The sequence below is a fragment of the Barbus barbus genome (assembly GCF_936440315.1).
Source record: "Barbus barbus genome assembly, chromosome: 12".
NCBI lineage: Eukaryota > Metazoa > Chordata > Actinopteri > Cypriniformes > Cyprinidae > Barbus > Barbus barbus.
In genome coordinates this window covers 20,521,517-20,542,286 of record NC_136740.1, presented here as the reverse complement: position 1 = coordinate 20,542,286, position 20,770 = coordinate 20,521,517, and the positions used below count along the sequence as shown (strand labels likewise).

The following is a 20,770-nucleotide window of genomic DNA, read 5'->3' as shown; positions in this document are numbered from 1 at the left end:
TAATAATACATAAAGAAATAAATTAACTAACAAAAAAAACAGTGTCTTTCTATATGTCTATATAGACATTCAATTCAAGACATTCATGTATAGGAGACGCACACGATGTATGCAACATATTTTGGAAACCGGTCTGTTTGTGTGTCTGCGCGTTCTCTCTTTCTGGCCGTGTCAGAAAACCTACTGAGCTGCCTACGTAGTAAGCATCGTTAGACTTCACATGCGAGTTCCGAACGTTTTTTTCGAGCAGCTCGTCAGGTATTGATACGCAGCCTTTCTCCAGCGCTGCATCCGCCATATTGTCTACCAGGAGACGCTGAGAGGTAATGCAGTGTGCATTTACGACCTACTTATATTTGTATTCCTACATGACTTGACTTTTTAAATATTTCCATCAGCTAAGGACACACACGTAAGTCACTACGCTACTAATACATGCTTATGTGAATACATAACGTGTTATTTGCTGGCGACACAGTTAGAGTGTGCCAGTGCTATTTGCTAACCACAAACCCGTCGCGTATTCTTTATAAAAACACACATAAATGGACTATTTGGTTACAAGGCCGATTAAACGCATATCAACTTCGTGTATGTTTTATAATTCTTATGAATATGGATAGTTTTTTGTTTTATTGTGTACATTTGTTTAATCTTTTGTGCGAAAGTAGCTAGCGGCGTTAGCTTTGATGTGGCGTGTCGTGCCACGTTCGGCTAGCAGCGTTTCTGCGATAAAACATTAAGATATTTAGCCCTGTGTTCATATCGTTACTAGTTTGTGCTTATATAATGTGTTTTACAATGTAATAAACAATTTGGAGGGTAAATTAGCTAAATGCGTTGGAAATGTTTTAGAAATGACTTAGGCGTGGCAAACGCTATGCTAGTTAGCGGTTAGCCGGCTAACTAACAGCTGTTTTTGGAAGCTGATAATACGATTCTGAGAAATTCTGTAATTGTACAGGTACATCTCAAAAAATTAGAATATGGTAAAAAAAGTTTTTCTCTTTTTTTTTGTAATTTATTTCAAAAAGTTAAACTCATATATTTTAGATTCATTACGTGTAAAGTAAGTTAAATCATTTTAAAAAGTTTTGTTTTAATTTTGATGATTAGCGCTTACAGCTGATGAAAGTCAACAATCAGTATCTCAGAATATTAGAACATTTACATTTGAGTTTCAATTAATGACCATCCCTACAGTATAAATTCCGGGTATCTCTTGTTCTTTGAAACCACAATAATGGAGAAGACTGCTGACTTGGCAATGATCCAGAAGACGAACATTGATGCCCTCCACAAAGAGGATAAGTCACAGAGGGTCATTACTGAATGGTGTGGCTGTTTACAGAGTGCTGTATCAAAGCATATTAAATGCAAAGTTGACTGGAAGGAAGAATTTGGGTAGGAAAAGGTGCACAAGCAACAAGGATGACTGCAAGCTTGAGAATACTGTCAAGCAAAGCTGATTCAAACACTTGGGAGAGCTTCACAAGGAGTGGACTGAAGCTGGAGTCAGTGCATCAAGAGTCACCAGCTCCGAAGTCTTCAGGAAAAGGGCTACCAAGCCACTTCTGAACCAGAGACGACGTCAGAAGCGTTTTACCTGGGCTGTGGAGAAAAAGAACTGGACTGTTGCTCAGTGGTCCAAAGTCCTCTTTTCAGATGAAAGTAAATTTTGCATTTAATTTGGAAATCAAGGTCCCAGAGTCTGGAGGAAGAGTGGAGAGGCACAGAATACATGTTGCTTTAAGTCCAGTGTGAAGTTTCCACAGTCAGTGATGATTTGGGCTGCCATGTCATCTGCTGGTGTTGGTCCACTGTGTTTTCTGAAGTCCACAGTCAACGCAGCCATCTACCAGGAGATTTTAGAGCACTTCATGCTTCCTTCTGCTGACAAGCTTTATGGAGATGCTGATTTCATTTTCCAGCAGGATATGGCACCTGCCCACACTGCCAAAGGTACCAAAAGCTGATTCCGTGACCATGGTGTTACTGTGCTTGATTGGCCAGCAAACTCGCCTGACCTGAACCCCGTAGAGAATCTATGGGGTATTGTCAAGAGGAAGATGAGAGACACCAGACCCAACAATGCAGATGACCTGAAGGCCGCTATCAAAGCGACCTGGGCTTCCGTTACACCTGAGCAGTGCCACAAACTGATCACCTGCATGCCACGCCACATTGATGCAGTAATTCATGCAAAAGGATGCCCAACCAAGTATTGAGTGCATAGAAATGAACATACTTTTCAGAAGCCTGACATTTGTTTAAAATATCCTTTTTTTTTTTTAATTGATCTTATGTAATATTCTAACTTTCTGAGACACTGAATTTTGGGTTTTCATTATCTGTAAGCCATAATCATCAATTTCAAGAAATAAAGGCTTGAAATATTTCACTCTGTATAATGAATCTAATCTGTATAATATATGGGTTTCACTTTCTCAAATGTGTGACAAAAAATATTGACCTTTTTCACGATATTCTAATTTTTTGAGATGTACCTGTATTGTTTATATGACTTGTTTGTAATTAATTAATAATATAGATTATATGTAGATGAAGTTTGGAATGTAGAAAAGCTGTCCATTGAGTTTGACCAGGTTTCTTTGGCTGTGTCATAAGGCCTGTGGCTCAAAACAAGATATTGATTTAAGGGAAAATGTACTAGTGCTCCTCGTTATAATGGAGGTTATATAGTGCTTAAATATCATCCCTAGTTAGGCATTTGTTTGTGTTCTGTGTGTTTCTCTCCCACCCCTGCTTTAATTAAGCTCTTTTATGTAGTTGTAATAATTACGAATTAATTCAGGTAGATCACACGGCTTGTCACGAACAGGAATTTGTTAGTCTAAAGACTATATGGCAGTACAGTGACCTGGTTGGTTATTAATGGACGTTGGTCCATAAATCAGTACTTTGATACCCAGGCTGATGTTGCACAGCTGTGTCTGTAAAGTTTACAACATCCTTGTGTTTTCCAGCATCTGGAGGGTCATGAGGAATGACTTCTAGGATTGCTGTGTCTCCTGAATAAGCTCCTGGATGTCCTCTTTCATTCAAATTACAATCAGGTGTGTTTGTGTGGCGCTTATGGAAATATATTACATTTCAAATTAAATTAATTTACTTTAGATGTCTTAACAGGCCTGTTTATTTATTTTGTAGCCTATGCTCCACCATAAAGTCATCACATCTGCCTTCATCAGCTCCACCTTTCATTTGCTGCTTGGAGGAATCCTCCAAGGTAATAACCTGTACAAGTATATTTATGAGCTTTATGAAATTAATGTAGACCTGGGGTTTTCAATATTTTAGATGCTACTGACACAAATATTATTCTAAAATTTCAAAGGCATTTATATGGTTCCTTTTTATAAAAACACTTATACTGTAAAAATATAATCAATATTAATTGGAAACAAAAATTGGTTTCCAAGTTACATTATTTTTTTAATTCATTATAGTACTGTACTTTTAGATGTATTTGTTTACTTATTTTTATTACTAATTAATTTTTAAAAAAATAAGTTTTAATGTTTTAAATTTAAAATTCACTTTCTTACCCCATTTTGAAAACCCCAGTCTAGATCATACAATTCATAGTTCTTAATTACTGTTCTATTCAACAGTTAGATTTGTAAAACATCTTTTTGGTCGTCCTGCAATCTTTCAGTATTATATTTTGTTGTCTTTCCAGGTGTTTCAGGGAATACCTTGTATAGAATATGTCTGGCCCTGTTCCAAGTCGCTCTCGAGTTTACCCTGATGTAAACACACAGCGACCCAGAGAGTACTGGGACTATGAATCCCATGTGGTGGACTGGGGGTGCGTTCTCTTGAATTTAATAAATAGCCAATTTGACCTATAATTATGCAGCATTATCCCTGTGGATAGTTTCTTTGTTGTTCTCTTTCAGGGGCTTGGATCAAATGTGCTGCTTATTACTTATTCTGGCATGCATGGTATATTTGACCCGTTCAGTGTGTTAAACTCACATTGTTTGTACTCTATATGTTTGTATTCTGCAGAAATCAGGATGACTATCAGTTAGTGCGAAAGCTTGGCCGGGGAAAATACAGTGAAGTGTTTGAAGCCATAAACATCACTAACAATGAGAAAGTAGTCGTCAAAATACTCAAGGTATATTTGGATGTTTGCATTCACACTTGTATAGAAGATTTGATTGGAGATGTGTCAGTTTATGCTTGTTTTTTTCTTCTGTTTTTAGCCAGTGAAAAAGAAGAAAATTAAACGAGAAATAAAAATTCTGGAGAACTTGAGAGGAGGCCCCAACATAATAACGCTTTTAGACATTATAAAGGATCCTGTGGTATGTTTATGAACATATTGGGAAGATTACTTTTCCATTGTCTTTCGAACTTCAAGACAAAGTTCGTTTTTTTTCCCTCTTGTTTTTATTAATGACTTTTTTGTTTAGGTTTTGTTTTATTTTCTTGGAACCTTGATGCATTGTGGCAAAGTAAATGTGTGAGTTTGTTTGTGTGCCATCATGTTTAAAATCCATTCTGCTTTTTCAATGTACAGTCCCGAACACCAGCGCTGGTTTTTGAGCATGTTAACAACACTGACTTCAAGGTTAGAGATTTTTTTTTTTTGACGCCCCTCCATAGAGAATTTATTTGTTTAATTTGTTGTAGTAAACTGTCTTTTTCTTCACAGCAACTGTATCAAACTTTATCAGACTATGACATCCGTTTCTACATGTATGAAATTCTTAAGGTAAGATGATCACTAAAAATATAAATAAAAACAATTAAAAGTGGGTCTTTATAAAGCGATATCATGGAACAAAACTATCCAATATCTGTCTGTCTGGCTTATTTTGCAGTGGCAAAATGGTTTCAGTTTTGCCCATAGTTTAGGTTAGAAAGTTCAACAGTGCCCAAGTGCTCTTCTCAAATTGGCGTTGGATCTAATTCTTATCTCCGCTCTTCTATCCCCAGGCTCTCGACTACTGCCACAGTATGGGAATAATGCACAGAGACGTAAAGCCACACAATGTCATGATTGACCATGAGCACAGAAAGGTATTGGCCAAGTTAAGAGTTTACCCAACATTTAGCATTATTTGTTTGTTTCTGTGTTGGCAAAGCTGAATGTTCTGTCACATGATCCTTCAGAAATCATTCTAATATGTGTATTTGATGCTCAAGTAATTTTTTTTTTTTTTCTTATCAATGTTATAAACAGTCATGCTGCTTAATATTTTCAGTGATTTTATTTTTTTTCAATTAAAAGGTAAATCCTTGCTGAATAAAATTACCTCATTGACCTTTTAATTTTGATTTGTTGGATGTTCATTTGACTTTTTAAAGCTTCGTTTGATTGATTGGGGCTTGGCTGAGTTTTACCACCCAAACCAGGAGTACAATGTACGTGTGGCTTCCCGATATTTTAAAGGCCCTGAACTACTTGTGGATTATCAGGTTAGTGTCCTAAAATTCAGGATTTTAATTTTCTTGAACATAAATTTTTTCTCAGATTAACAGTGTTAAATGATTATTTTTTGGTCAGTCATCCCTAGTTAAAATTTCACATTTAATGAATTTCAGCAAATTTTGTTGTAAAAACAAATGTTTTGATCTGTATCTAGATGTATGACTACAGTCTGGATATGTGGAGTCTTGGATGCATGCTGGCCAGTATGATCTTCAGGAAGGAACCATTTTTCCATGGACATGACAACTATGACCAGGTCAAACATTATTTTTGATTTTTAGTATGAACAGACTTGTTAAAAACAAATGGCAGGGATGTTCAGTCATTCAATTGAATTTTAATAAATTTGCTGTGTAGAAGAAAATATTTGCTGGGTGCTTTTATTATGCTGGGTATATGTCTGTTGAATTTACTTTTTGATGTGATTTTTATTTTTATTATTTCTAGTTGGTTCGGATTGCAAAGGTACTGGGTACTGAGGACCTGTATGATTACATTGACAAATATAACATTGAGCTGGATCCACGCTTTAATGACATTTTGGGCAGGTATGACTTTAAACTGTTGATCACCATAGACAGACTGTTTATCAAGTTGATTAAAAGTTTTTTTTTTTTTTTTTTTTTTTTTTTAATTTCATAGTTCTGTATGTGTGTTTGTGTGTATAGTCATGTTTGTACCATTTTTAACATCTTTAACTTGTTCACCCAGACACTCCCGGAAGAGATGGGAACGTTTTGTGCACAGTGAGAATCAGCACCTGGTCAGTACAGAGGCTCTGGATTTTCTGGACAAGCTGCTACGTTATGACCACCAGGCCCGACTGACGGCCCGTGAGGCCATGGACCACCCTTACTTCTGTGAGTTCCTCCTGAAAACCTGTGAATGCGTCTCCAGTCTCTAATTTAATGTACATTCTTGCATGCGTGTTCTTTTATACACCGTTGAGTAAATTATACACACTGAGCATATAGTGAATAACGGACCCTGCAAGGTCTCCAATCACTTGATGCATTTTTTTAAGCTATTTGTGACTCTGAACCACAAAACCAGTCATAAGTAGCACGGGTAAATTAGTATCAATAGCCAACAGTACATTGTATGGGTCAAAATGATTGATTTTTCTTTTATGCCAAAAATCATTAGGATATTAAAGGGGTCATCGGATGCAGAATTCACTTTTCAAGTTGTTTAAACATAAATGTGTGTTGGAAATGTGTACACACCAATCCTATAATGATAAAAATCCACCCATTGTTTTTTTTAATCTCTATTTTAAAATCCCCTCTCTCAAATCAGGCTGTTCTGAGATTCCTGTCAGAATGACGTAGTTCTGTACAGGCCACTCCCACGATAGTTGATTGACAAGGCTGTCTTACCTTAGACCCGCCCTGAGTGAGCTGTAAACAGTTCGACCGTCATTGTGTCGACTCTGGTGCAGTGGAAGACAAGATGTTTCCGATTAAGCAATTGAGGCATTTTTGTTGTTGGATGTAATGAATATGGCAGTCGTCATTTACTCCCAACATCTGAGCTGCTGAAGACACAGAGGATTAACGTTACTTTCGCTTGAAGTGAATGCGCCAATCTGCCTAAATGCGTCTGTTCGCGCGAAACATTCGTGATCCAGCTTCATCTACAAAAGTGAGTATAAGGGTTTTTTTATGAATCATTGCAAATTGCCTTTCCTAATAATGTGGTAGTTAGCCAGTTTCGCGGCTAAAGTAAACAGTACTGCACATGGACTAAAAAATGGCTGTCAACATGGCTTGATGAAAACAGCTGATTTTGACAGTGTAAAAAAAGGTAGTGTTTTCGTACACTACCATTGAGAAATTTTAACCAAAGTTTGTTATAGACTTTTAATTAAGACCCTAAAGAATCATCAACTTGAAGATATTTAGTAAATTTCCTACCGTAAGAACTTATTTTTTGATTAGTGATATGCATTGCTAAGAACTTCATTTGGACAACTTCAAAGGCAATTTTCGTAGTATTTAGATTTTTTTTTTGCACCTTCCAATTCCAGATTTTCAAATAGTCGTATCTCCATCTCTAAATATTGTCCTATCCTAACAAACCATACATCAATGGAAAGCTTATGTATTCAGCTTAAAAAAATTGACCCTTATGACTGGTTTTGTGGTTCATGGTCACATTTGATCCGGAATAAATTGCAACCCTAGTCCAATTGATAAAGCTATAATTGAACTCTGACAGTTACAAATTCAAAACTTAATCTGTTAACATTGATGTATTGAAGTTATATTATTGATTTATTTGTTTGTCTCAATGTGTTTATGATGTCATTATAACAAGTTTAACAACTTTATCTGTCAACCAGCTAGGTAATGTTACTTTTGTCTTTAATAACATTTCAATGAAACTTTCACAAGTAAATGATGAACAACATTAAAAGATTTAATGGCTATAAAATGCAATGGGCAAAAACACTAGAAATTATCACACTAGGACAAGGCTATGCTTATTGTTGAGCCCTGGGTTAGAACATTTCAATGTTACCGTATAACTGGCTTCAGATAGAATTGATGTACACATTGGTGGATACTTCGTCATAATTTGTCATATATTTGAGATAATGTATTTCATGTTTTTCTATATAGATCCTATAGTTAAAGACCAGGGCAGAGGAGCACCAGCTGCAGGAATGGCTGCTAGTTCCACACCTGTCAGCTCTTCTAGCTTGATGGCAGGTAAACAGTTTGCCTTTCTCTTCAGCACTTCACCTCTGTTTGGGATATATCGCCTAAAAATGAACATTGCCATGTGCTCACCCTCGTGTCACTGCAAACCTGAGTGATTTATTCTGCACAATGCAAAAGAAGATATTTTGAAGGATGTATCAGCTTTTCCACCCTCCATACAGTGCAGGTCAGTGGAGTCCAGAACAATATTGGACCCCGCTGGCTTTCATTATATGGACAAAAACAAGCATTTTTTCAAAATGTCATATTTTATGTTCCACAGAAGAACGTCTTACCGTTTTGAAATGATATGAGGGTGAGTAAATGCCAATGTTCAATGGGTGAAACTTGAATCTTATGATTAAAAAGCATTTGCCAAGAATGTTAAGAGAAATACTCAGGTTTCAACATACACTAGGTTAAACGTGTTGGTGGCTTTCACACTGCAGGCATCGCCTCTATGACTCCGAGCACACAGCCCAACATCGCCAACATCAGCGCCGGCTCGCCCGTCATCCCTGTCCCAAACACAATGGCCACACAAGTGCCCACTGCCGCTGGAGCCCAGCCCTGAACACCACCTGCCCCAACATCCCCCCTCTCTTTCTCACATCCCTCTGTCCGTCTCTCTCTCTTCTGTGGGCCTGCTTGGAATTGTGAATCAGTGGTGAGGGGGTGGGGGGGCATTGATTTCATTTGTGGTTATTTTTATGATGTTGCAAATAACAGAACTAATGTTAAGTTAGTTTTATTTTGTTTTTCTCCTCAGTTGTTGTTTAGGGGTTTGTGAACTCAAAAAGAAACCCATGATGTTTTTGCACCTGTCTGTGTGAGTTAGAAAAGCAAACGGGTGTGAACTTTCACTCGCCGTGACTGTTTAGAAACACTTAAATGTCCACCTGAAGAAGGATAATAAAATTAATTTTATATGTCCCTCTAGCGTTCTCGTGCTCAAACCATTTCACTCACTGACTTATTTTTAATTGTTTTGGGAGACAGTTTTATTTTTTTTATTTATATATATATATATTTTTTTTTTAGTTTTGTTGTACCTGGTGTTTTAGTCTGTTTTTACAACAAGTCTTGGTCACAAAGTTCACAAAACCTTGTGTCATATATTGAACTTCTCCGAGTATAAATGCAGATAAGGAGTGATTTGTTCCTTGGTTGTGAAGAATATTATGGGGACAATGCAGATTTGATAGAGTCATGTTTCAGCTCTGCATTTGGACTGAAGGCCAGATCCAATCAAAACTACTGTAACATTTCTGAGTTGTTGGATCATTGTGTAACAAGGCATTCTTTTACCAAGAATGGAAGCTCTTTTGTTTCAGCTGTGCTGGTTCTGTGTATATTGCAGGTTGATTGGATTTGGTCACAGATCTTGTTAAACTCTCACTAGTTGCTGTTCAAGGACTTGTACCAATTACTGAGTAACACAATCAATAATATGCCAATTTTTGTGTTACCTTCAGTTCTGTGTGTGTTTGTGTGAGTGTGTACGCATGAGTGGAATTGTCGTTTTTTTTGTTTAAGAAGTTTCAGACATTTGTTTGATACTATGAAGAATTTTTGTAATTTTCTTTTCAGAGGCGACTGTTCAGTGAAATACACACATTTCTTTTCTACCCCACTATTAAATCAATTAAACAGGTGAAATATCAATTTAGCATTGCATGTTGTGTTTTACTGTGGTTTGCCTTTGGTTGGGCTGATTGAAGAACAAACAAGAATATTATGTGGACGGTTTGTCACTCCCAAAGCTTTTTGTCTAGACAAACTGAATCTTTAATAACTTAATTGTTTGTGTTTCTTATTGTTCTTACTTTTGGTCTTGTCTAGTAGTGAAATAATCAGATGTTGAAGACTAGCTCTGTAGTGGAGGCTGAACTCATGTTTGTCCTCTGTCTGTGTTCAGTGTGACTAGTTCAAATCTAAATATCTTACTGTATTGTAAATTCATTCATTTAAAGTTTGCAATAGATACTTTTGCAGAGATTTTTTTTGTTTGTTTTATAAATAATTTAAAAGAGAAAATATATTGTTTAAGTAAAAAGACCATGTCACTTGCTTTATTCAGCTGTACGTTTAATGCAGCCTCTCTAATACAGTGAATGGTGTTTGGAGTCAGGTGGGAAAAACAGAGGCTACCTCACTCACATTTATATGGAATTCAATAAAAAAAAAAAAAGAAAGAAACCAATTGTTGGATGTCGTTGAAAACTAGGTTTAATTTTTCGTTTAAAGTTTCGCAGTTCTCGAGTTTTTACTAATTCATCACAGATTCAAACAATTTCTCACAAAACAGAATAACAGTTACTGCTGTTATTAGCCAGTACTGTCGCACACAAAAAGACGAATTCTGAAAAAGCGTTTTTTTTTTTATTCTTGTAAGAGGTAGTGCTTCGCCAAATCGTCAAACTAATTATTTTATGCTTCGTTCACTGTTAATTTTCTATTTTAAAATGTTTGCAAACTTATCAAGAATTGCGACAGTGTAAATTGTTTAAAACCTTATTTTGTGCGATTTCACAACAATCTAAAAATAAAGTAAATTGACCATAAAACGAAATAAAAATCAAATCGACACATACACTAAAAAGCCAGTATGTGTAATAGCGCTAGAACCGTCTTTCATTTGTCCTGTTTTTCCAGGCCCTGAAGGAGTTTTCATTTGGACCAAAGGCTTCTGCTCGTTTGTGGCGCAGTCCAACACCTCCTTTCTTGATCTTGTTCTGCCATCTAGTGGACATATAAGATAATTTTAATTTTTTTATTTAAAGCTATTTTTAATGTCATCTCAACAAATGGAGATTGTTACGGAACTTCTTACAGAATAATTAGTTTTGTTTGAAAGCGTTGCTAAATAGAGACAAAGTTGGACACTGGAATTTAATAATTCTTGTGAATATTCTTATATTACTTAAAATCCACAAACATTCAGTTCTGAAATCTTTTCCTATAATTCCGAACCCTAATTAAGCCTAGAAGCTTAATGTGTTATGTTTTATTACATTTCTAATTAAATTTAGTTCTGTTTAAAAGTGTCTCTACATTGAAAGTGTCCCAAATAGCTGGTAAGTCCTGAGAAAATTGTGATTTTATTTTTATCTGTTTGTGTTTGAAGTAATTTTGTAATTTTAAATACTCCTTCCTTTATTATCAGTATATTAAATCATATTGTGTGATGTGTCATTTAAACAATTTTAATAATACCAAATTATCAGAAAGTGTCTTTCTTGTATTCATCCTAAATGTTGTTATCCTCATTGTCGAGATCAATTCTGATGTGATGCTTTTTTATTTATAAAGATCTTTTCCTCAAGTGTTACATTAAAAGCACTTTTGAGAAGTTTATAAGGTAAATGAATAGATGAATAGAAGCCTTTAACCTAATGGTTTCCTATTTCTTCACAATGGCGCAAACAAAATCCTTCAGTGGATCTCTGTGAAGGGAGGAAATGCCATGGGGTGAATTCAGCCATGCATCCCCTTATTATTATAAAACACCTGCCATTCAGAGTAAAACAGGTCTTTGCTGGTTTCTCAGGCCGCATCTCCAGTGTCCCTGTAAGGGGTCATCTATGACCCTATTGTCCAGATCAGCGACCCGCACTCGTATAAAGCCACAAATGACACACGAGCCCTTCAGATGGACATCAGCACTCAACATGAAGCTGTAAGTCACCAAACTACTCTCTTTTCCTTTTATTTGGATTTGGATTTTTGTGAATGTTCAGTCAGGATTTTCCACAATAAAATACAAGATCCGTGTTACTAGTTTTCAAATATGTAGGACTGTTTTCTGAGTGCTGGTGTAAAATTAATGATATTGCACAATGAGAGAGACGGCTTGACAATATTAAATGTGTGTTTAGGTTTCATTTACATTTGGAAAATGTTGTAATTTGCCCTTTTGTTCTCCCTCCTGGCTCAGGATCAACATCTGCCTGACTGTTCTAGTCTTTATAAATGCTGTAGATTCAGCAGCTATGAGAGGTAAACTTCGTTTTATTTGTTTTGGTTTTAGACAATATATATTCTAATTATGATTGTTTAGCACAATTATATATTTGCTTTGCTTTGAAAATGTAATTATTCTAAATCATTCTAATTCACTCTATATGTTAGAAGAAGAAAATGAAGATTTAAGTTTTTTAAAGGGTGAGCATGTTTTTATTTATTTATTTACTGCTAAAGGAATAATTTTACATTCATTATTTATTCCGATTTTGTACATTCTCCCCTTAGATGCATTTGAAATGAATCTGCCTCTTGACCACACTGATCCAACACCGCTCTCAGGTCTGTGAATCGTTTCTTCAGAGTATGGCCTTTCTTGGGTCTGTTGCATGGAAGTGAAAGGAAGAGCAATTAATACTCTATCAGAAAATAGTTTGCTGTGCTATTGGTTGTTGGTTTCTGACCTCAGGAGCCCTATTTCCTTAGAAATGGATCTAGCAACAGAGAAGATTCTGGATCCTGTACATCCGACTGCAGGTCAGTGCTTAGACAGTGTTGGAAAAACAGATGCAATATTCAGACCTGGATGTTTGATGATTTAAGAAATTCCTGACAGCCTTAAACGGGACATTATTTATTTGACATTATTTAACGTTACTTTTCTCTCTATTATACAGAATGTAAAGCCCCAGAAATGGTCAACTCTGCTGGTATGTTTTATTATTTTACATTTTTTATCAAAACACGTGTTTGCACTTTGGATATATTGCTTTAAAAATGTATGTCTAAAAAGGCGTTTTAATTCATTTAGACTTTTCCAATACAACACCCAAATCAAATCTGGTAGATCTTGCAGGGAAATGAACAAAAGGTTGATGTTTGAATATTATTTTGTCTACTGATTTTTAAAAACACATGATCTCTCTAATTTATCTTTCCTTAGATGTTGCGGAAGAGAGATCAACTGAGAGTAGCAACTCAGGTGATCAATCAAGCAAAACACATGAACAATAAAGCTAAAACTTATAGTATATATTGTTTAGATATTTATTATTTCTTAATTTCCTTTTTAAACAGACAGCAGAACATCGACTGAAGACAGCAGAGGTAGAGACCTGTATTATATTCATTATACTTCTGCATGCAAGCTGTTAGATCATTTTTGCCATTTGTAATTTATTTGACAGAAACATTCCAGCCTGTAAAATATAATCACATTTTGTCTAGAGGCATGTAACTAATTCAATATACTGCTTCAGAAGGTGACAGCGACAAGAGGTTACAGCTGAGAACAGCACTCACAGGTGTGTTACTGGACTTAATGTGATTGTTGAAATAAACAGTTTGAAAAAAACTGTTTATTTCTTGTATGCTTTGTCACTGACATGCTCTGGTTAACAGACACCCACAAAGCATTACAGGAGCATTATGGTTGCTTGTAAACATATCTGCTGATGTGATATTGTGTGTTAATATAGAGAGTATGAGTATGGACAGGACTGATATGTATACAGACGTGACTGAGGACTCAAACAAACATATTGATGAAGCAACAGGTATGTAGTTTTATGCTGTAGATGTGATAAAATCTGCCATTATGTCAACGTTTAAACAAATGTTTAAGTATTTAAATACACAAATTTGGGGTCAATTTATGTTATTTTGTTTTATTTTATTTACTTTAAAGAAATTAATACTCTTATTCTGCAAGAATGCATGAAATTGTCCCAAAATAACAGTAAATACATTTATAATGCAAACTATTTCTATGGTAAATAAAAGCTGTTCATTTTAACTTTCTCGTCATCTATTCATCAAAGAATCTGTTTTTCACATTGATAATAAAGATAAATATTTATTATGCACCAAATCAGCATGTTAGAATGATTTCTGAAGGATCATGCAAGTTGAAATAATATTTAATCAAATGAATGCACACTTTTAAAGAGAAAAACATTGAAAGAAACCTTTCAACAGTAGTTGTGTCTGATAAAAGTGAATTTTGTCAACTTTTGGGAGTATTTATGGTCTTCAAGTTAACAGACACAGACTAAAAGCTATGAAACTCAAATTGTAATTTCACAAGGTCTGTAAATAAGTCATGTTTTGGCTCACTAAATAAATAGGATATATTTTTTTTCTTTTTTTTTTTTTACTGAAAATATCATCTTACAATTCTGTGCAGAGATGGAGGACATAAGTAGTCAGGAAATGGACAGACCTGAGGAGAACGGGAGATACCGACCTCCAAGGACCCAGAAGATGTTAGAAAAACACAACTCTGTGGTCACAGACACAGGCAGACAAAATCTGGACTTTATGAAAGAGATGGATCCCATAATTCAGACTTTTGCTGGTAGAATGAACCTCAAAGACCAGACTGGTAAACCACATGATACTGATAAACACCAGCAGGAGAGCCGCAAAAGAGCAATGGATTTAGACAGCCCAGAGTTTGTGGACACCCTGGATAGACCAGACCTATATGCTGACAGTGAAGAACGTGGTGGTGGTCGAGGAATATCTCAGACACAAATCTCAGGTTAGTCCACTATAAAACCATTTCACTGATAAACAATCAGACAAACACGGCTAATGAGACTTTAATTAAATGTTATGCAGGAATCAAAGTGAAACTGAACTATGCTGCTAACCAGGACACACTGGACGACAACAGGGAACTGGCTGATCGGATCACAGGATGCACTGAAAACATCTGTTGAACATCCCATGGAAGAGAACAACAGTCTGGATGCCCCTAATGTGGACCAGAAGATTCAAAAGGACACAATGAGCTATCAGAACCAGCTGAGGAAAATGTCCCACTAAGAGAAAACGAGCATCCAACAACCCCAAGAGCACAGCTGGATTTAGAAAGTCCAGAAAGAGTGAACAGAGAACTTTTGGACAGAGACAACAGCAGAGAGAGAGTGGCAGTTCCTCTGTAGTTACTTTTTGCAGAATATCTACTTGTTTTTTATTTTTGACGGTGTGATTTTAATGTCTATTGGAACTAATACCTATTTCTTGGTTTGTTTGTTGGACTTGCATAAATAAACCATTATTAATCGGTTTGATGTTTTATGATCTTTTAAGATGTGAACATTATTGAAAATATATATAAATTATTATAAAACCGCCTCCTTAACTTAAGACACATTTTGCTAAATAAATAATAAATTGTATCAAACAAACACTACTACTACTAAATTATTATTATTACTATAATTATTAGCATAGACTGAAGTGTTAATGTTTTTTTGTTTTTTTTTTAAGAAATGTCCATATGCTAATTACAATATTATTACTAGTAATATCATTAATAATACTTTAATGATTAGTCATGTCTGTCCATTTATTTATTTTTGTTTTCCCCCAGTATTTAGAATTTTGTATAATTTGTATATATCTGAAAATTTCCATTAAAGCGTAATGTCAGATAATACGGCATTAGAAAGTGCCAGGAAAATCTACACTACCAAAAGTGTCCCACTTTACCATTGTTCTCCCTATATTTACTACATAGTACACCTTGTTTAAATGCCCTTAAACGTCCTCCTTATGCAGTTAATGGCACTAATGTTCCATTCATTCCACTGAACTGATTTGTGTCCCACTGACAGTATTTTAAAATATTTAAATTGCTTTTTGCAGGTCAGAGGTTAGCAACGGTGCTTTTTCTGCTACATTTCGCAAAGAATGGCTTGCTGTGAGTCTATCGTTGATTTAACACAGCTAAATGATTAAATCTCTCAGCATATAGCTTTAGACAGACAAATAGAGGGTATTTATCAGTTATGACAAGACAGCTCGCAGCTCTATAGACGCGATGGTGATGAGTGTGTCTAATACGTCAGCCAGATCCACTTTTCCTATCCGTTTATCAGACAGATCCCGCTCTCTTCTCCATTTATCATATAGATCTCATTCCCGCGGGTGCTTATTTGTCCTATGGTGTTGATTTTGGTGGGTTTTCATAATCAGTGTCCAACTGATTGTATGCGAGGGGCTGCAGGTACCGTTGGCTCGATTGCGTCCTGTTGGGGTCATAAATCACACAGTCTCTCGACTATGGCAGGCTTCATCAACTCTACCAGACCTCGGAGAGTCTTTTTCTTACTCGTAATCGTGACAGAGATGTCAGCATGTCTAAGGAGATTTACAAGAGATTATCACTCAAAGTAATTGTGAAAAAACAACTACACTCACAGCTGCGCGGCTGGTCCAGCAGGCCTATCGATCTCCATACGGACATATTGGAGGTTATTGAAGATACATTCGTCTGCAATAAGACCATCAAATTACAACTAATCCTGTTGAATGAGAGACATGGATCATATGAAACAAAACTTCCTACCAGGCCGTTATGAAAAGCATTAAAGTGGTCTAAATCAAGCACGATTGCTTGTGTTGATTCAACTTGTCCATCCTTTTATTTGGAAAAAAATCTAGTTAAGCTCAGTCGACTGTACCATGTGGTACAATGCTGATTCAATTTGTCCTCTCTTTTATTTTATTTGAAGAAAAAAAAAAAACACATTCAGGGTTATAAGTGAGGCAACTTTAAGTGAAAGTGGCCATAAAAATACTCACTCATACTCATTTCAATAGTGCAGCCACGAGATATAAACATTAAGTTTGTTTATGAGTGCTAAAAAATTGCTTATAATTTTGTGCTTCAATGCCATGTCAATACCTACACTGTAAAAAATATTATTCAAAGCAGTAAATAGAAGATTATTGAAGTAGGTTTTACAAGAAAATACCATTTCAGTTTTTCTAAATTTCATGTTTAATCCAATGATTTACTTCGTGTTTTGGTGATTGTGTGTGAAATTTACTGAATTGACTGCACCAATTTATTTATTTTTTTAATCTAAAACGACCAAAGAACAAATTTACAGCTCAAATAATAAGTTTTAACAGAAAAATGTAGTAAATATTCTTTAATTATTTTTTATGATTAATTTTTTTTAAATTAAAATTCATAGTGTTTTTCTAAAATTATAAGCTTCACATTTAGACTTCAGGTTCCAAAAAGGCGTTGCATCAGAATGCTTCAAAAATATCTCAATTTGTGTTCCGAAGACGAACGAAGCTTTTACGGGTTTGGAATGACATGGGGGTAAGTGATTAATGACCAAATTTTCATTTTGGGGTAGAGTAACCCTTTAAGAGAGTATGCTTTGAAATCTTCCAGAGATTGGCCCTTTTTACTTTCATTGCAGGTGCTTCACTGCAACCTCGATTTGGTTTCTTCTTCTCTTTTAATGAGAAAGAGGAACAAGTCAGTATTGTTTTTGTGATATTTATACCACATTATGCCACAAATGCTGTCAGCTGAGTTTAACTCGTATTGAACCCTTTAAAGCATCTTTTAAAAAATATTACAGACTTTGTAACAACGTTGAACAGATTTAGTACTCAATAGCAATCACCCAGTTTTGGGAGTCATACTGTATGTTTTCATCTCGTTCGGCTTTACAGCATAGTCCCCACGAGTGGAAGGTGACAAGAGACAGTGTTTGATCTGACACATCAAAGCCTGTCAACATAACACAAACAATGGACATCAGCAGATTGTACAGTGATGTAAATCTGTCACTTTTTGACATTAAGATAATTATTTGAACATTCACAGTCTCAGATTCTACCTTCCAATACGATACTTCTCATGAAAAAATGTTGACCCGTTACGCATCTTGTGTGCATTAAATCTAGTGATATTTAACATCTCCAGAAATATCTATCACTTGGATGAAGCCTTTGGGACAACACAGTGCAGCTCCAGTGTCTTGTGTGTATATATGTGCACTGCACAGGTATTTAATATGTAAAGCTACACAGTACACCCATGACAGCAGACGATTCACACGTAATCAATCTTTATAGACCAAAAATAGCCTTAAAAAATTTTTTTTTTTTTAATGGGTCAAAGATGTCAACCCTGTCCAAGAACACCAACCACGGTGCTCCACATTCTTCAGATTCCTCATTTATGGAGGTTCTGTCCTGGGACTTGAGCCCTGTAAAACCAACTGCTTCACCGAGCACCATCAGCACATCCAGCTGGTCTCCTGAATGCTGTCTGTGTGGTTTGATGTTGAATATATTTAAGCTTCATATAAAATAAGTCAATCTGAGTTTGTGTGTCATATTTCAGCTTGATACACAAAATTGGAAAATTGTGGGAACCTATTTAAATCCCTCTGAGTCACAACTCACAATTTTTCCATTTAACTAAAATCGCTCAAATAAGTTCCCTGTTGGTTGTGGTTGTCTATGGGTTTTTATTTTATTTTTTTTAATCATTCTCTTTATCTCTATACCACAGTCTTTTTTTCAGTTGGCTTCTCAATTTAAAACAGATAGACAAAGAAAAAATGTCTGTACTTAAAGTTAGCTCATAGATTGCACCTATTCAGAACTCAAAGCTTTTCACTCTCCGTGATTAGCACAACGCCTAAATAGCCATAAAAAATCAAAACGGATACATTTTGCTCATTCACCTTATTTAGCCAACTTTGACAAATCTGTACCAGTGTTCTGCGTAGGTTGTTTGAATATCTTTATACATCGCTACACCATGTATTATGAGTGTGAGTTGAGTCATTCACTCAAACGATTCATCAAACACTGATTCATTCAGAAACGCCACAGACATGTTGTGTTGCTTGAAGAAAGGCTGATGTGATGATTCTGATGTGGTTCCAGATTTGGATATATTTTCGTTGAAAATAGACAAACTAACTGTGGGAATGTTGTGTCTAAAATGTAAGTTGCTCTACTCAATATTTCCTTTTTGTCTATTCAAGTGTGCCTCGCTGATATTCAAAATGTTCGTGTTATTTTTGCGTTATATTATATTTAATGTAAATACGGAATGTGTACATTTCCTTAGGTTTTACTGGATGACCCAGGAGTCTGTTTGATTCAGTGTTTAATGTTCCAAATTTATACATACCTGGATCAGCCAGTTGGCTCTGTTTACGAGACCATAAAGCGACCACTTTGGACAGATAAATATACTATAGATACTACATTCAAAATCCGGGCAGAGAAAAATTATTTTTGAAGACCAACAAGAATAATGAGACTCTGTTGAAACATGAAATGCTATGAGCAAGACCTAAATGCTGACAAAGCTGATGGGTTTATTGGTCATCCAATAGAGTCTCGATTACATCTTTGCTTTGTTACAGACAAAACCAAATCATGAGTTTGTAATAATGACTGAAGCCTCGTTTGAGTTGCTGTCCCATGATGACTGCTGGATAGCTGACCATCTGCCAATGAGTCTGGTTCTTTTCAAACCCCTGAAATCTTCAGGCTATGGGTCCAGAAACCCCCTGTGGCCACCAATGCAATTTCTCCTCAGACCCAACACCGAACCACACACCAGATCAGGCGTGTGCGCAAATATGCGTGTTGTTCACCATGGAGAGCTGTTTCCGTCTATGTGGAGTGAGGGGGAACATGTGTGACCGCTCCATGTCTGGCTGCAGCCTCTGCGGGAGGAAGTGGGGTTTTATTCTGCAATGGCTTTTCCAGGCGGAACAAGGAATGGGAAGGAGATGCAGAGGGAGAAAGAGGAGAAGGAAGAGGAGAGAGACTAATTTAATCCGATTCCAGCACCTCGCAGAGAGCCTTCACACAAAAACATGTTATTCAGAGCCTGTCGGAGTAAAATCAGCAATTTCCAGATATTAAACGATGGATGAAATGAGTGTGTGTGAAGGGGGTATGGGGGGGTCTTGTGGGTTAGGGGAATGTCGAGAAATAACTCCCGGAATCCTTATTCAAAACTTTAATGTAGCTCATTGAAGGATCTGATCAGTATCTTTATGTCTGGTTCATTTTCAAACCCAACATCTGGCTTCAGGAATATTTCCTGACTTTTTGCTCTACTGTTAAGTTCAGTTCCGTTGTGCTATATTGGAATTGGGTGTTTTTTTCAACTAGACTCTTTTATGTCCCAGGTGTTCATTTTAATTACAATTAACAACTAACTTTTTTTCTTTCTTTAGTGAACGTCATATTATAATTGTCATTGAAATGTTTTTCCATACCTTTATATATATTTATACTACGGGGCCGTTGAATGCTTGAATCTGATTGGCTGACGAACGTTCTGAGGTGTGCAATTATTTTCAGGGAAACGCACGGCGAACGTAGTTCCAGGCAGCTTTCTTGACCGCATTACAGTTCCATATCACTTCGCATCGTTGTCAGCGCTGCCCTGACGATTTTATCAGTTAGCCTAGTGTAGCAACTTAAAGGCTACACATGACATTTCTCACTAGCGAGGTAATAACAGCGCTGCATCTTAAAGCAGACTTACAGTTTAGAGACGGTGCTTCAGAACACTGTTGAGGGACACACAGAGGTAGCCTAATTCATACAAGCTCTCTCTCTCTCTCTCTCTCTCTCTCTCTCTCTCTGTTTCTCTTTCTCTGTGTCTCTGTCTCTCTCGCTCTCTTTCTAATAACTTAATTATTAACTGCATTAGTCTGCTATCAACGGCTCAAGCCTCCATTGCCAGCTTTAAAATTACGTTTTGGAACTAGCAAAAGAGTCGTTGGATGAGATGCGGAAGAAATAATCCTACTCACAATAGCGATTTAAGTAGAAAAAC

The 20,770-nt window shown here is 36.1% G+C and overlaps 2 protein-coding genes across 5 annotated transcripts; both read left to right on the top strand.

Annotated features, from left to right (window-relative positions):
- Positions 1 to 203: 203 nt before the first annotated feature.
- LOC306878080 (casein kinase II subunit alpha) lies at positions 204 to 9,105 on the top strand. Of its 4 annotated transcripts, XM_079430180.1 has the most exons (16): positions 288 to 323; positions 2,988 to 3,077; positions 3,172 to 3,250; positions 3,704 to 3,832; positions 4,036 to 4,147; positions 4,236 to 4,337; positions 4,553 to 4,603; positions 4,688 to 4,747; positions 4,972 to 5,055; positions 5,344 to 5,454; positions 5,622 to 5,723; positions 5,915 to 6,015; positions 6,179 to 6,327; positions 8,092 to 8,181; positions 8,456 to 8,488; positions 8,622 to 9,105. In XM_079430180.1, the coding sequence occupies exons 4-15, from the start codon at positions 3,732 to 3,734 to the stop codon at positions 8,479 to 8,481; spliced, it is 1,089 nt and encodes a 362-aa protein (XP_079286306.1). In that variant the 5' UTR covers positions 288 to 323; positions 2,988 to 3,077; positions 3,172 to 3,250; positions 3,704 to 3,731; the 3' UTR covers positions 8,482 to 8,488; positions 8,622 to 9,105. The 4 variants fall into 4 exon arrangements, with proteins under 4 accessions (XP_079286304.1, XP_079286306.1, XP_079286307.1 ...); XM_079430178.1 differs by lacking the exon at positions 8,456 to 8,488 and having other exon boundaries at positions 204 to 323; XM_079430181.1 differs by lacking the exon at positions 8,456 to 8,488 and having other exon boundaries at positions 8,591 to 8,693.
- Positions 9,106 to 12,312: 3,207 nt separating this feature from the next.
- LOC306878630 (uncharacterized protein) lies at positions 12,313 to 15,209 on the top strand. Its single transcript, XM_079431077.1, has 10 exons — positions 12,313 to 12,336; positions 12,424 to 12,477; positions 12,622 to 12,672; positions 12,813 to 12,845; positions 13,079 to 13,117; positions 13,213 to 13,242; positions 13,395 to 13,439; positions 13,614 to 13,691; positions 14,321 to 14,677; positions 14,758 to 15,209. Exons 2-10 carry the CDS (start codon positions 12,435 to 12,437, stop codon positions 14,856 to 14,858), a joined length of 777 nt encoding a protein of 258 aa, XP_079287203.1. The 5' UTR covers positions 12,313 to 12,336; positions 12,424 to 12,434; the 3' UTR covers positions 14,859 to 15,209.
- Positions 15,210 to 20,770: the final 5,561 nt, after the last annotated feature.

Bases quoted from the DNA above. Each gene is read 5' to 3' on its own strand.
- LOC306878080 (XM_079430178.1), top strand. From the start codon at position 3,732: ATGTCTGGCCCTGTTCCAAGTCGCTCTCGAGTTTACCCTGATGTAAAC. The intron at 4,338-4,552 runs GTATGTTTATGA...TTCAATGTACAG, and splicing joins ACATTATAAAGGATCCTGTG to TCCCGAACACCAGCGCTGGT. The intron at 4,748-4,971 runs GTAAGATGATCA...TTCTATCCCCAG, and splicing joins ACATGTATGAAATTCTTAAG to GCTCTCGACTACTGCCACAG.
- LOC306878630 (XM_079431077.1), top strand. From the start codon at position 12,435: ATGAATCTGCCTCTTGACCACACTGATCCAACACCGCTCTCAG. The intron at 12,478-12,621 runs GTCTGTGAATCG...CTATTTCCTTAG, and splicing joins TGATCCAACACCGCTCTCAG to AAATGGATCTAGCAACAGAG. The intron at 13,243-13,394 runs GTAGAGACCTGT...ATACTGCTTCAG, and splicing joins ATCGACTGAAGACAGCAGAG to AAGGTGACAGCGACAAGAGG.